General features: G+C 53.2%; 1 protein-coding gene and 1 long non-coding RNA gene across 6 annotated transcripts in view; one reads left to right on the top strand and one right to left on the bottom strand.

The window, feature by feature from the left end:
• The window catches only part of ADCY5 (adenylate cyclase 5), a 155,939-nt gene extending 151,932 nt beyond the window's left edge, over positions 1 to 4,007 (bottom strand). The window contains exon 1 of the mRNA XM_067738686.1: positions 1,619 to 4,007. Within this exon, the coding sequence (XP_067594787.1) occupies positions 1,619 to 2,764 (1,146 nt within the window). The 5' untranslated portion in view covers positions 2,765 to 4,007. The remainder of the gene's footprint in view (positions 1 to 1,618) is intronic.
• An 83-nt stretch (positions 4,008 to 4,090) lies between these two features.
• LOC137225126 (uncharacterized) lies at positions 4,091 to 12,838 on the top strand. 5 transcript variants are annotated; one of them, XR_010943701.1, is made up of 7 exons: positions 4,091 to 4,705; positions 5,356 to 5,396; positions 6,614 to 6,761; positions 7,380 to 7,496; positions 11,256 to 11,374; positions 11,782 to 11,911; positions 12,531 to 12,838. It is a non-coding gene; the product is annotated as an uncharacterized lncRNA (long non-coding RNA). The 5 variants fall into 5 exon arrangements; XR_010943702.1 differs by having other exon boundaries at positions 4,091 to 4,701; positions 5,356 to 6,761; XR_010943700.1 differs by having other exon boundaries at positions 5,356 to 6,761.
• The last annotated feature ends 347 nt before the right edge of the window (positions 12,839 to 13,185 follow it).

The following is a 13,185-nucleotide window of genomic DNA, read 5'->3' as shown; positions in this document are numbered from 1 at the left end:
CCTACTAAGTACCCTACACTGTGCTAGACAAGGGAGAGAGGGTAGAGAAGGAAAAACACACACACCTCAGGATTCCTGCATCCAAGGAGCTTACATTGGATGGGGAATAAAACCAAGGGGTACTGGGGAATAAGTAAGTGCCCCACTCTGTGGCTCTGACTCCATTGTTGGCCATGCAAAAGAGGGAGAGGCCAGTATGGCTGGAATGCAAAGAGGGGCTCCTTGCAGAAGGTTAGGATTGGCACAGAGGGGCTGGAACTGGAAGGGGCATGCATAAGACTCTCATTTACTAGGCAAGGAACCCGGGGCCCAGAGAGGTTGTAGGCTCCCTCCCTCCCAGTCACAGAGCACCTTGGAGGTGCAGCGAGAGCCCAGCGCCATGAAGCCCACAGTATTCCCTGTGGGAGAGTATGATACCCAGGAAGCCAGGGGGCACGGGAGAACCCCTCAAGAAAGACGCAGTACCCAACAAGATTGAAGTCTGAGAAAAGGCACTAGAAGTGGGGAGGAGGAAGGCAATGACAATGGAATAGAGTTAAGTTCTGTTAGAGGATGCAGTTGCCTGGAGAGAGGTCGGGGGATGCACTAGGTTCCACAGTCAGGAGACTGGCCTGCAGCAAAGGCCCACTTGACTCTCACAGCCAAGTAGGTTGCACTGCAACCAAGCAGGCTCAGCAGGGGCCAATGGATGAGGCCCATGGAGCCACAGACAAGGGGACCGCTAAGGGGGAAGGTGTGCATGTCAGAGGAGCCGGTCTCACCCAAGGTCGCCATGGCAAGCACACCTCTCTCCCACAAGTCTTCTGGGGAGTCACCAGTTAACCAGGGAGAAGTTTTATCTCCTCCTAAGCCTACCGTTCAAGGCTCGCCTAACCCGTCCCAGGAGGGTTAAAAGCCCCCACCATAAGCAACCACCAGGAGCACCCACATGAAGGGGTCACGACTTCCAACACTAGCTTTCTGCTCAGGCCAGGAGGGGGACCGTCACCACACACAAAGGTTCCTTCCCACCTTTGCTGAAGGCAGCTTTTTGGCTTGGGGCACTTTCACAGATGAAACAAACTTGTCAGTCCTCCCTCAAGTTCAGAAATATCTCCAGCTCCCGAACCCCCAGTCCCAGACAACTGGCAGGATTATATCATTTCCCCTCCCAAAGACTGGGCAAGGGGCGCCCAGGGTCTCCCCTCCCCAACCCTTCATCCAGGGCATTCGGTTAACAAACCATCAGTGACCCTCAGGAGCGGGGAGGCTGCTACAGGGGCCAGCCACTTTTGTCAGGGGCCTTTTATATACAGAGACAGAACCACAGGAAGAGAAGGGGACCTCTCCATAGCATTTTCTCCTCCAACTCTTCCTCATTAGCATCCCTACAATAATGGCTAAGGTTTGGTGTGTCTTCTACCAGCGGGAACATTACATACAAGAGCAGTTTTTGTAGAGGAAGATGATGGGGCTCAGAGGGGGTTCGGGGGCTAGAAGACACCACACAGCTGACACAGCCATGTCTTTCTGGCTCTTTTCACCACTTTAAAGGGTGAAAGTGGGTTGCCTTTCTTTGGAGTCAGGCCTAGGCCTGCGCACCCCACTATCCAGTCCCTATGCCCAGGTGGGCCCCTACCTGCTTGAGCAGGAACTGGTCCTGGGCGTTGGTGCGCAGGGCGATGGCCAGGTGGAGGGCAGACAGGAGCACCCCGCTGAGTACCGCGGCCCGCATGCGCACGGGCAGCAGCGTGTAGATGGTATAGATGAAGAACACAGTCCACCAGATGCCCTCGGAGGCGCTGCGCGGCTGAGGCAGCAGCAGGCCCACCACCTGGACAGCCAGCACCACGGCGATGAGCGCGTAGCAGGCCAGGCCCATGTGGTCCTGGTGGAAGGCGGCGCGGTTGCAGAGCACGGCCATGACGAGGATCACACCCACGGCAGCCGCCAGCACGACCAGGTAGGGCAGCTGCAGCGGGGGCCGTGCCGCGTGGAAGGCCAACATGACGAGGCACACGAGCACCAGCACAGCCATGAGCATAGTGAGGCTGCTCTGGTTCAGACGGAAGAAGTAGCGCTGGTACAGCCGCTCCAGCTTGTCCGACGGGAACTTCTTCGAGCGGAATACCTGCAGCAGTGCCAGGCAGCAGGCGCCCAGCGAAAGCACCGCGCCAGGCCCCGCGCCCGAGCCCGCCAAGCTGCCGCCATCTCCGGAACCCTCGTCTTCCTCGACGGCGCCGGCCTCCAGCTCGTCGGCCGCGCGGCCCTTGCCCCGCCGCTCCTCCAGACCCAGCTCCACAGAACGGGGGCGCACCTCCGTCCCGCCAGCTGCGGCCGCCGCCGCCGCCGCCGCCGAGCCGCCGCCGCCGCCGCCGCCCGCAGGGGGCGCCCGGGTGCTGCCCCCGCCGGCCGCGCCCCGCCGCTGCCGCCGGCTGCCGCGACCGCAGTCGTCGCCGCCGCGCTCCTGCCAGGCCGACTTGGAACGGAAACTGAAGCCGAAGCCCCCAGCCAGGGGGTCATCGCCACTCAGCGGAGGATCGTCGTCGTCGTCGCTGCGCCAGCGGCTGGCCAGGCGCTGCTGCTGCTGCTGCTGCGGGGTCACCGTCCCCCCGGGTTTCTTGGTGGAGCCGCGGGCCGAACCCCCGGGGGCGTGGGGGTAGCCATTGGCGCGGGAGTCGGCCTCGCCCCACGCCGAGCGGTGTTCCGGGCCTCCCCGGGACGCCGGCGCCGCCGCTGTCTGCGCCGCGTAGCCCGGGGGGCTCACGCTTTTGGAGCTGGACATCCCCCCCTCGGCCTCGTCGTCTTCTTCCTCCTCCCCCGGGGGCCGGGCCGGGGTTCTCCAAGGGGAGGGCGGACGGCCGAGCAGGGGGACCAGGCTGGGGTCACACGTCGGGGGCGGCCCGGGGCCCTGGGCAGTAGCGGGGCATCTTGGCACCCCCGTCCTGAGCGGAGAAGGAGGGCAGCGGGAGAGCAAGCGGGAGGCAGGCACAGCCCCGAGGTGAGAAGTGGCTGAGAATCCGCGTCAGGAGTCCCAGGTCCGAGATGGAGTTGGCTCCGAGCTGGGGCAGCGGGGACTACTCGAGCTCCTGAGCTGCGCGCAGAGGGACGTCCGGACTCCTGGCTCGCGTCGAGCTCGACAAGGACCGGAGTTGCGGACGAGGCGGGACGGAGAAGTGTCCTTGCGGGCGGCGCCTCCCCGGAGCTGGCAATGCCCGGGCGCGGCGCTCGCAGATTCTGCCTAAGCGGAGCCCAGCGGCACACGCGGCGAGGCGGCAGCTAGGGCGGCTCGGTAGGGGTCCCGGCGTGGAGACCAAGCGGGCGCCCTTTCCTCGCGGCGGACTGGGAGCGACTGGGAGGTGCGGGCGCCAGCCAGCATTATTTTCTTACGAGGGGTGGGGAGGTGGGATGGGGGGGTGGAGAGGACGGGGGAGGGGGCGGCGGGCGGAGCAACAGCTCCCGAGCCCTGGGGGGAGGGTCCTGGAGCCCAAGGGGGCCGTCGCCCGCATCCCCCACCTCCCGCGTTGAGAGTGGAGCTTGGCCCCCTAGAAAGCCGAGCCCAGCCTTCAGCGTGTCCGCGCAGGGGGGCGGGGGCGAGGACCGGCTCCTGCAGCGCGGCCCTTCCCCTCTCACCTCCCCCTTCCCCCAAAACGGAGCGGAGCTGGCCCGGACCCGCTGGCCCAGGAGGGCTGTCGCGCCGGCTCCGCAAGCTCCAGGCTCCTCGCCGCCGGCTGCGGGCCCGCCGCTGCCGGGCGCAGAAGGACTAAGCTGAGGGCGGAATCCGGCGCAGTACCGCCGCCGTTCCGCCCCAACACAGGCGGGCTTCTCCCAGGGAGCACGGCATCCAGAGATCGAGGGCCGGTGCTCAGAGGCAGCCGGCCGAGAGGGGCCGGCCCAAGAGCCGCTGCGCCCCGGGGGCGCTGCGGGGGAACCCGCGGGAGCCGGGCTCAGGGCGCGCCATGCACGCCTCGGGCCCTGCGCTGCTCCGGCCGCTCGCGCCGCTCCTCCCTTCTCGCCCGGTTGCCGCCGCCGCCGCCGCCGCCGCCGCCGCCGGAGCGCCCTCCGCATCCCCTCCTCCCGCCGCCTCCCCGCCCCCCGCGCCGCTCGGGCCTCGGCTCACAGCGGCGCGCGACCGCCTCCGCCCCCGGCCGGGCCGCGGCCCCCGCCTCGGCGCCCCGCTGGCATCCTCAGGCCCGGCCTCGTGAGGCGCCCGGTACCGTGGGGGCCCCAGCTCCCCTTCCTCACCTAAAATTCTCGCCGCGCCCCCTCCCTCCCTGGCGCCTGGAGCCGCGTCCAGCCCGTGGTCCCTTCGCCGGACGTGGCTGCCGTGCGGTCCTCCCCCGCCCCTTGCTTGGGTTCCTGCGCCCCTAGTCCTAGCTCCCCTCTTTTGTATCCCCCTTTAATCCCCATCCCCCCATTCAACCCAACTTCAGCCCCCGCGCTGCGCCCCCCTTCCCCGGCCCGGCTCGATTGGCCGCTTCCTGAGCTGTCATATTTGAGTCCGGCGCTCTTATTGGGCGATTCTCTGGCCGGGCGGCTATACCAAAGGAGGGCGCACCGGCCTGGGGGCGCCCAGGCAGCGACTGCCGCAGGGAGACGAAGACCAGAGTCCCTGCAGGGCCGGAGGGGCCCAAGAGCCAGACCCGGAAATGGACGGTGGAGATGGAAAGACTGAGTATCTCTGAGGCGCAGGAAGACAGTGACGTGAAAGATGGAGATGCAGTGGGTGAGGCCGATGCAGCTAGGGCGGGGCGGACAGGAACGCTTTGGTGGAGAGTTACCCAGAGGGAACCCCACAGACAGAATTACGAACACCTGGCTTTTGTGAAGAGCTCTTTGCCCGTTCATACTTTTTTTTTTTAATCTCATTTGATTCCCCTCAATAACCCTGGGTTGTGACAGGGGACAGGGCCCGTGTGATTATTCCCAGCTTATAAATGCGGAAACTAAGGCTTCAGAGCCTAATTAACTTGCCATGGGCCACACAGGTCTCCTGACTTGCAACCGAAAGATCTTTCGTCAGCGCCAGGCTGGCTCCCTACCTAACAAGGTGTTAGCCTACCTAGCAAGGTGTTAGCCGGAAGGATGCGCCCCAGGGCAGGGTGGAGAGCCCCGGCTGGAGGAGGACGGGGGAGAGGGCAGAGAAGGACAAGTTACTCCTGCACAGCGCCAGCGAGAAACAGGCAGGAGTGGAGAGGACTTTACTTCGGGTCAGAGAGGACCTAGGCCTGTGGAATGATGTACCTATCCAATTCCCCTTGGCCCTAAGCTGTCCTGCTGGAAGCTCCAGCAGTCTAAACACTGGGATGGGTGGGGACGTGTCACCTCTACTCCGGGGAGGGAGAAACAACCTTCACTTTACTCTTCTTCCTCCAGCTCTCTCTGCAGAGCTTCTGACAAAGAGGCTAGAGGTCTGGGTGAGCTTCTCTTTCTTTCTCTGTTGGTCATCTCTTTGCAAATTGGAAGATAAACCTTGCCAGAGTTACAAATTGGGAGGAGAAACATTCCAAGAGATCTGAATAAACTAACCCTAGAGTATTCCAGCCTTTGAGTAATCAATCCAGGATTAGCAAAGTCATAAAAAGCACCATGAATTTAGTCAGCAAACATTCCTAGAGCATCCCCTGTGTGCAAAGCACTGTGCTAGGTGCCTTAGGGATAGAGAGGTGACTCAACTCTGGTTACAGTCAGGGAGGGAGAGGAGCTAAGCCACTAATTCCAGTTCAGAGCACAGTTCAGTCAGTGTTCAATAGAGGTCCAAAGAGAGCGTTTTGGGAGTTTGGAGAGAGGAGGCATTAATTGCCACTGTAAGGGCCAAAAAGACTCTAGAGGTTGAATTTGGGGCCAGCAGAGAAGGAGGAGTCAGAAGAAAAGGAGGATGGACTAATATTTATTAAGCAACAACAATATGTCTGTGCATCTTATTGTCGCATAACCGTTTTGAGGAAGATGTTATTCTCTCCACTATAAAGGTGAGAAAACCGAGACTTAGAGAATCAAAGTTTGCCCAGGGTCCAGAGTTTGTAGTAGGATGAAACATAAGTTCAGTCTGCTCCTTGCACTCTGCCACACAGCCATGTAGCAAATACGATATGGGAGGAACACTGCATGGACAGAAGCCAGATGGCCTTCAATGTGATTGGGTTCCATCATTGATTCCCTTCTCATTCCCTGAGCTCCCCCTAGGTCATTCCTTTCCATTTTATTCAAAAATTTTAAGTAACCATCATCTTATAGCAAAAGCTATGTATGATTAAGTGTGTAAAAAGTAGAATAGAGAAAGACAAAAGAAAACACATTCATAATTACAACACCTAGAAAGAACCATTAACATCTTAATTCTTTTCTTAACAAAAAATGGGACTTTACAAAGAGTTTTAGAATCTGCTTTTTTCTACTTAGCAAAATATTGTGGATATATTTTTATGCCAATAAGCATCCATCTACAATATCCATTTTATTGTCCAAACAGAATTCCATTGCATGAATATAGCATCATTTATTTAACCAGTCCCCTACTGTTGGACATTTCTCACTGTCTTGGCAGTTTGTAAAGTTTCCACTGTTTTACTGTTATAAACAGTGAGCATTTTTGTAGATAAATCTTCACACACATCTTTACTTGTATCCTTAGGAGAAATTCCTACAAGTAGAATTGCTGGGCCAAAGGATAAACATTTTTTCGCTAAGGATTTCTGAAGTCTGAGTCTTCAGCCCCTGCCTCCCTTCCCAGTTCCAAGCTTACCCCCATCTACTGGAGAGCTCCCCATGGATGTTCCTTGGTATCCACCAGCACCCCAGATTCAGTTTGTCTAAAACTAAGGTCATCCCCCAAGAAGCTTGCTCCTCCCTCTGTTTTCTCGCCACTGGTGGAATTACCATCCCCCAAACTCCCAGATCTTAGAGTGGTGAGCCCTCCTATCCCAGTTCCCAGAGTCCTGCCACCGTGCCCTTGTCTTTTCACTTCTATCTCTTCTTCCACATTCTCTGGCTAATACCTTCGCCCAGATCCTTCCTACTCATTGCCTAGACAATTACCAACTCTCCCTCCTTGCCCTCCAATCTGTCCTCCACTTTGTCCCCATCTGATCATGCCTGTCACAACCCAACTGAAAACTGTCCCCAAAACTGCCTCTTCCTCGCTGCTAGCTTTCACGATCCACCACTTCCGCACATCATCCAGCCACCGTAACGGCTCTTTAAATCTCTGCAGAGATCACCCTTTTCACATGCACCCCCAGCACGAACCAAATCTGTAGCATCTCTGCGATGCCTCTCTAATGCCTTTTCCTCCCCCACCGCCCCAGGCTGCTAGGCACTCCTTCCTCAGTTCCCAGCACACCTTGCTTTTATCTCTATTATAGCACTTGTTACACTGTATTATCTTGACTTGTTTTCAGAGCTGTCTCCACAGTCTGCTGAACTCTTTGAGGGCAGAATTGGTATCTTACTCATTCTTGTGCCCCATACCTGGCACATAGGAGGGACCCCTTGGCTGTCTGTTGGATAAAGAAATGGTACATCTGGGGATTAGTGATGGGAATTGAGTCTGAAGGGTGGGGTGGAGTGAGGGGACTGACTGGCAACCATGGGTGAAGGTGGGTTGGGCTCTTTAACGCTATGTGGAGGAGGGTGGGCTTCAGTTTAAAGACAATGAAGAGTCCATGAATTGGGGGACAGGGGTGTCAAGGGCCATTATGTTCTGGGAGGCAAACTCTGGCAATGTTGTAACGAGATAGGAAAAGCAAGATCCAAGGGCAGAGGGGACCAGTCAGGAAGCTATGGCAGAGCAGATGTATTGATTGATGGAGCCCAGAAGTGACATGGTGATGGGAATGATGCCATTGGCTGGAGGACACCTGTGAAGGGCTGACGAGGAAACCCAGGGGTCAACCACCGTGTAGAGGAGGAGTCCCAAAGGTCAGATGAAAACCAAGAAAGGTGGGGGTCACAGGAACAAAAGGCAGAGGTTTTGAAGAGCTGCTCCAGGATGTGCACCTGGCCGTTGTCATCGATAGGGGCTGACCACCTCGGGCCTCTCTCTGAAGTGAGTACTTGGCTTGCAGAGGGGAGGTACCTATGCACCTCAGGACATAGCAGGCCCTTTGGGAGGTCTGCAGACCACCCACCTCCAGCCATCTTCCCCTTGTACCTCAGTTACCCTTCAGGACTTCATTCTTCATTTCCCCCAGCCATCTTTTTGGAAGAATAGCTCCATTTTGGAAATTAGAATATTAACATTTTAGAATGTTTAGAAATATTTGTACAAGTGGGTCTCAGTAATACTCTTGTACCTAAAACTACTTTCCCCACAATGCTGAAAATCCCACCATTAGATAGTCATGCTTTGGGATGACAATTATTCCCTAAAAATGAATGTAGAAAATCTAGAGACAGAAAGTAAATTAGTGTTTGCTTAGGCCTGGAGAAGAGGAGGAATGGGAAGTGATGGCTAATGGGTACAAAATTTCATGACCCTCCTTCTTTGGGAAGGTCATGAAAATGTTCTAAAATTAGATTATGGGGCTTCCCTGGTGGCGCAGTGGTTGAGAGTCCACCTGCCAATGCAGGGGACACGGGTTCGTGCCCCGGTCCGGGAAGATCCCACATGCCGCAGAGCGGCTGGGCCCGTGAGCCATGGCCGCTGAGCCTGCGCCTCCGGAGCCTGTGCTCTGCGACGGGAGAGGCCACAACGGTGAGAGGCCCGCGTACTGCAAAAAAAAAAAAAAAAAAAAAAAAAAAATTAGATTATGGTGATCATCGCACAACTCGAGAAATATACTAAAAACCATTGAATTGCACTTTAATCCAACGGGGTAAACTTTATGGTATATAAATTACATTTCAAGAAAGTGGTTGAAAAAATGAATGCAGATACCACTGGGAGATTGAGGGACTTTTACCAGGACTGCCAGTCGTTATTAAGTTAGTGTGGATTTAATCAGCAGGCTTCCCCCGCTAAGGCCAAAACAAGTTTCTCTCACTGAGAGAATGGATGCTTGCTCTTTTTTGTTTTGTTTTGTTTTGTTTTGTTTTGTTTTGTTTTGTTTTTAACATCTTTATTGGAGTATAATTGCTTTACAATGGTGTGTTAGTTTCTGCTTTACAACAAAGTGAATCAGCTGTACGTATACATATATCCCCATATCTCTTCCCTCTTGCATCTCCCTCCCTCCCACCCTCCCTATCCCACCCCTCTAGGTGGTCACAAAGCACAGAGCTGATCTCCCTGTGCTATGTGGCTGCTTCCCACTAGCTATCTGTTTTACATTTGGTAGTGTATATATGTCCATGCCACTCTTTCACTTTGTCCCAGCTTACCCTTCCCCCTCCCTATGTCCTCAAGTCCATTCTCTAGTAGGTCTGCGTCTTTATTCCCATCCTGCCCCTAGGTTCTTCATGACCTTTTTTTTTTTTTTAGATTCCATATATATGTGTTTGGATGCTTGCTCCTTAGGAGTAGGAATGAGTTAGGGAAAGGAAGGAAAGAACAGTTGGGGCCACTAAGCAGTTTCCAGAGCAAATGGAACCAGAAAAGGGCACAGGTGCCTGGGAGCAGGAAGGAGGATGGCAGAAATGACAGCCAGTTAGGAATTGGAGGTTAAAAGCGAACTTTGCCTACTGCCTAGGAGAGCCCTGCCTTGTAATGAGTTCTTCACAAGGAATTAAAGAACTCTAAGAGCCCTAGGTTCTCTTAAGGGTGAAAGAATCTTAAAGATCATCTAATTCCCCAAAGGTGTGTCAACCTCCCCTGGATATTTGCATTTTGAGAGCAAGTCCGACACCTCAGACTAGATGACTCACCTTTCCTTTGAAGAACTAACTTACTCTCCCCAAGTCAGAGAGTAGCTAACAGGATGGAACATTGTGTGTCTTGAGGGTAGGTCATCTGTGGAGGCTTGGGCCCCAGTGTCTTAGCCATTGGGCACAGATGGCTGAGGTCCCTGGGAGCCATCCTCCACCCCAGCCCGTCCCCCACCAGGAGCTCTCAGGAGGAACCAAGAACATCAGCCATCTTACTCTTGACCTCTGTCTTCCTTGGCTTGGGAATCAAGGATGATAAAAGTGTGCAGTTGGCCATAGGGAACTGGGCCCTAGATTTTTCCAGACTCTACACTCACCTCCAGACCTCTGGGCCTCAGGGAAGAGGAAATGTTCAAAGAGCTCAGATTGTAGCTGAGGTGGAAATGGCTGATAATAGCTCGATCTGCCACTCTCCCAGGTGTTGACATTTGCTTTGTAATGGAGGCCGTTAATGCCATCAGCTGGAGTGACTAACATGTTCTTTCAGTTGCTGCTGGAAGTGGGAGACCCTTTGCGGCCCAGGGCCTTTTAATGCCCTCTAGTCACAATACTAGATCACTCCTGATCCACAGCTGCCAGCCCTTTGGATTGGAATGCCCACATTCCACGCTGTATCTTTGTTCCTGTTCTTGACTTTGCTTTCTTGCACTTTCTCCTGAATCCTTTTTTCCTAGAAGTATGGGAACATCCCCATGAGTCACTTATTCTTTCAACACACATAAACTGATTACCCATTTCGAGCAGAAAACTATGCAGCACATAGTCGAGTGGGGGGAGCCCAAGAAGTATACCAGCAAGATGCCATCCCCAGGAAGTCAGAGGTGAGGAAATCACAGAAGGAGCTGGAGAACAGCACAGTGCCAGCAGAGATGGGCTTTGCAGCTCATGCCAAGTGCTGCTTGAACAAACAGACGGCTGAGAACTAATAGGAGAAAGTATTCTTATAGGCGGGGGAGCAAGAGGCTTCTGGGAGATGTGAGAAGGGGACAGAAGTGTGTGTGGGAGTTGGATATACAACAACTGGATGGAGTTTTGAGGATTCAAAACATTCCTCTAGTCACAGAAGACCACGTGTTGTGTGATCCACGTATTATATGAAATGTCCCAAAGAGGCAAATCTATAGAAACAGAAAAGAGATCATTGAGTGCCTAGAGCTCAGGGGAAGTGGGTGTAGGAGATGGGGATTAATTGCTAATGAGTACAATGGGACGGTGAAAGCTGTTCTAAGATTGTGGTGATGGTTCCACAACTCTAAATATACTACAGAATAATTGAATTTCATACTTTAAATGGATGAACTTTATGGAATGCAAATTATATCTTAATAAAGCTGTTTAAAAATGGGGAAAAAGTGGGATCCAAAAAGACCATTCCCTCAGTAATCCTGCTTAGTTATAGAAGGAACACCCTAGTTTTAAGTTCCTAGTCTTTTCCTGTATGAAGTCTCTTTTTTATTTTCTCCTGGCCGTAGCGCATGGCTTGTGGGATTTTAGTTCCCTGACCAGGGATTGAACCTGGGCCCTCAACTGGGAGAGCATGGAGTCCTAACCATTGGACTACCAGGGAATTCCCTGAAGGCTCATTTTTAAGGTAAAAAACTTTCGAGGACCTCAACATGGTATATATGTACTTTTAGTTAAGAAAATTCATAATGGTAAAAAGCTATTATAAATAGCTATTCTAAATTTAGATTTTCATTTAGTAAATGAATTAATACTTTACTAATCCCAGTAGTATTTATATACGGTAGAAAAGTGGTTCTGTATTTGTACGGGAGCATTTTATATGCCTACAGACAAGGCTTAGTGGCCCTCTCTCAAAATCTCCTTGGTCCTTTGGGGTCCTCAACCCACAGTTTTAGAATCCTGGTCCGTGTTCTACCAAGGCGTGTTTGATTCAGCTTCTCTGTCAGGTGAATGCTTATGGGTGGGGATCCATTAGCAGAAAATGTGATACAATTTCCATCCCATGATGTTTCTGCCTCTTCAACTGCTCAGGCAAAATGGCACCCTTTCTCCTCCCAAACCAATGAGCTTTGCTGAGAGCAGATCCAGCACAGAAGACAGCCAGAGCCATGCCGGTTGGCAGACACTTGTCTTTAGCAAATGTAATTAAAGGCAGCAGCAAGTAAGTGCCTATTAATTTTTCATTAGAAAAGTCAAAGGCAACCTTCTTGGAAAGCAGCATCATTGAACTTCAGCCTTGGTGTTAAAACCAGGCTTTCCCCCACTGTGTATATCTTCTTCCACGAGTACACACACACACACACAGAGTGAGTCCACAACCCCTTTATAGAGCGTGGGAGAGAAAGAGTCAGAGACCATCACCCCTATACCCTTCAGAGGTTATTTTGTCCCATCCCCTGTCTCAAATTACCCCAATGTCTATCTGCATATGTAACTGCCTGTGTATATGAACCTTATACAATATACTGATCTCTCCCTAAATTGTGTTTACGTACCCGTTTGTGTAGTTTGAACCAGATCTTAGACGCCCTTGGGGAGATGACTATTCAAAGCTCTCTATGATGATTCCTTTTGTAAAGAATACACAGTGCTTGCACTCTGACCTGTTTTTTTTTTATATAAGCCAGGGGCAATATGTGAGTCAAGAAGAGGGGATTCGGGACTGGGGCCCAATCTGGCCCTATCAGCTGGCTCTCTGTTGGTAGGCAGAGCCGATTCAGCTGGCTCTAGGCATCAGTTAGCTCATCTCTTTCTTTTCCTCCTTGTACTTCCTTATTAAGGCATCCCACCTGATGAGAAAACAGTCTTCCACTCAACACAGAGGACTAAGGGAAGAGCGCTAAACCTGGGGTCAGAATACCTGGAGGTTCTACACCAGCTCTGCCACGTTCCAGCTGTGTGATATCCGACAAGTCACACGTCACCTCTCTGAACTGCCGTCCCAGCAAGGGTAACTGCTCTCCTACCCTTCACGATTCGTTATGAGGATCCGGACAATGGTGTGAAATTCCTTTTCACATTATTCACCATTATGTAAAATGGGAATCATTCTTAATAATAGCGAATTAATAAAGTCATTCTTAATAAATCCAGATATTCATTTAAGAGGTTAGCATGGAATGAGGTACATCTCTCAGGGTCTCAGGCTCTTGCATACATTTATAGATGACTGTGATAAATATTTTTATGTCTGTGCTGCGTGTGTACCAGCTCGTCTAGTAGTCTGGGAGATCTACCCTTTCATCTCTGCTGTGTTCAAAGCAGGGCCCCCAGGGCCATGCAGATGAGGTCTCTGTTCTCAAAGACCTTCCCTCTTTCAGGATTCTGACAGACTGCAGCCTGTCTACCCTGCAGACTGGAGAGCTGCGCCCTCCCACAGGCGTGGGTGGTGATTTGGGTGGTGATTAGAGTGGCCTGTGAGGCGCTTGAGCGGTG

The sequence above is a fragment of the Pseudorca crassidens genome, chromosome 5, assembly GCF_039906515.1.
Source record: "Pseudorca crassidens isolate mPseCra1 chromosome 5, mPseCra1.hap1, whole genome shotgun sequence".
NCBI lineage: Eukaryota > Metazoa > Chordata > Mammalia > Artiodactyla > Delphinidae > Pseudorca > Pseudorca crassidens.
This window is presented reverse-complemented; position numbering and strand designations above follow the sequence as displayed.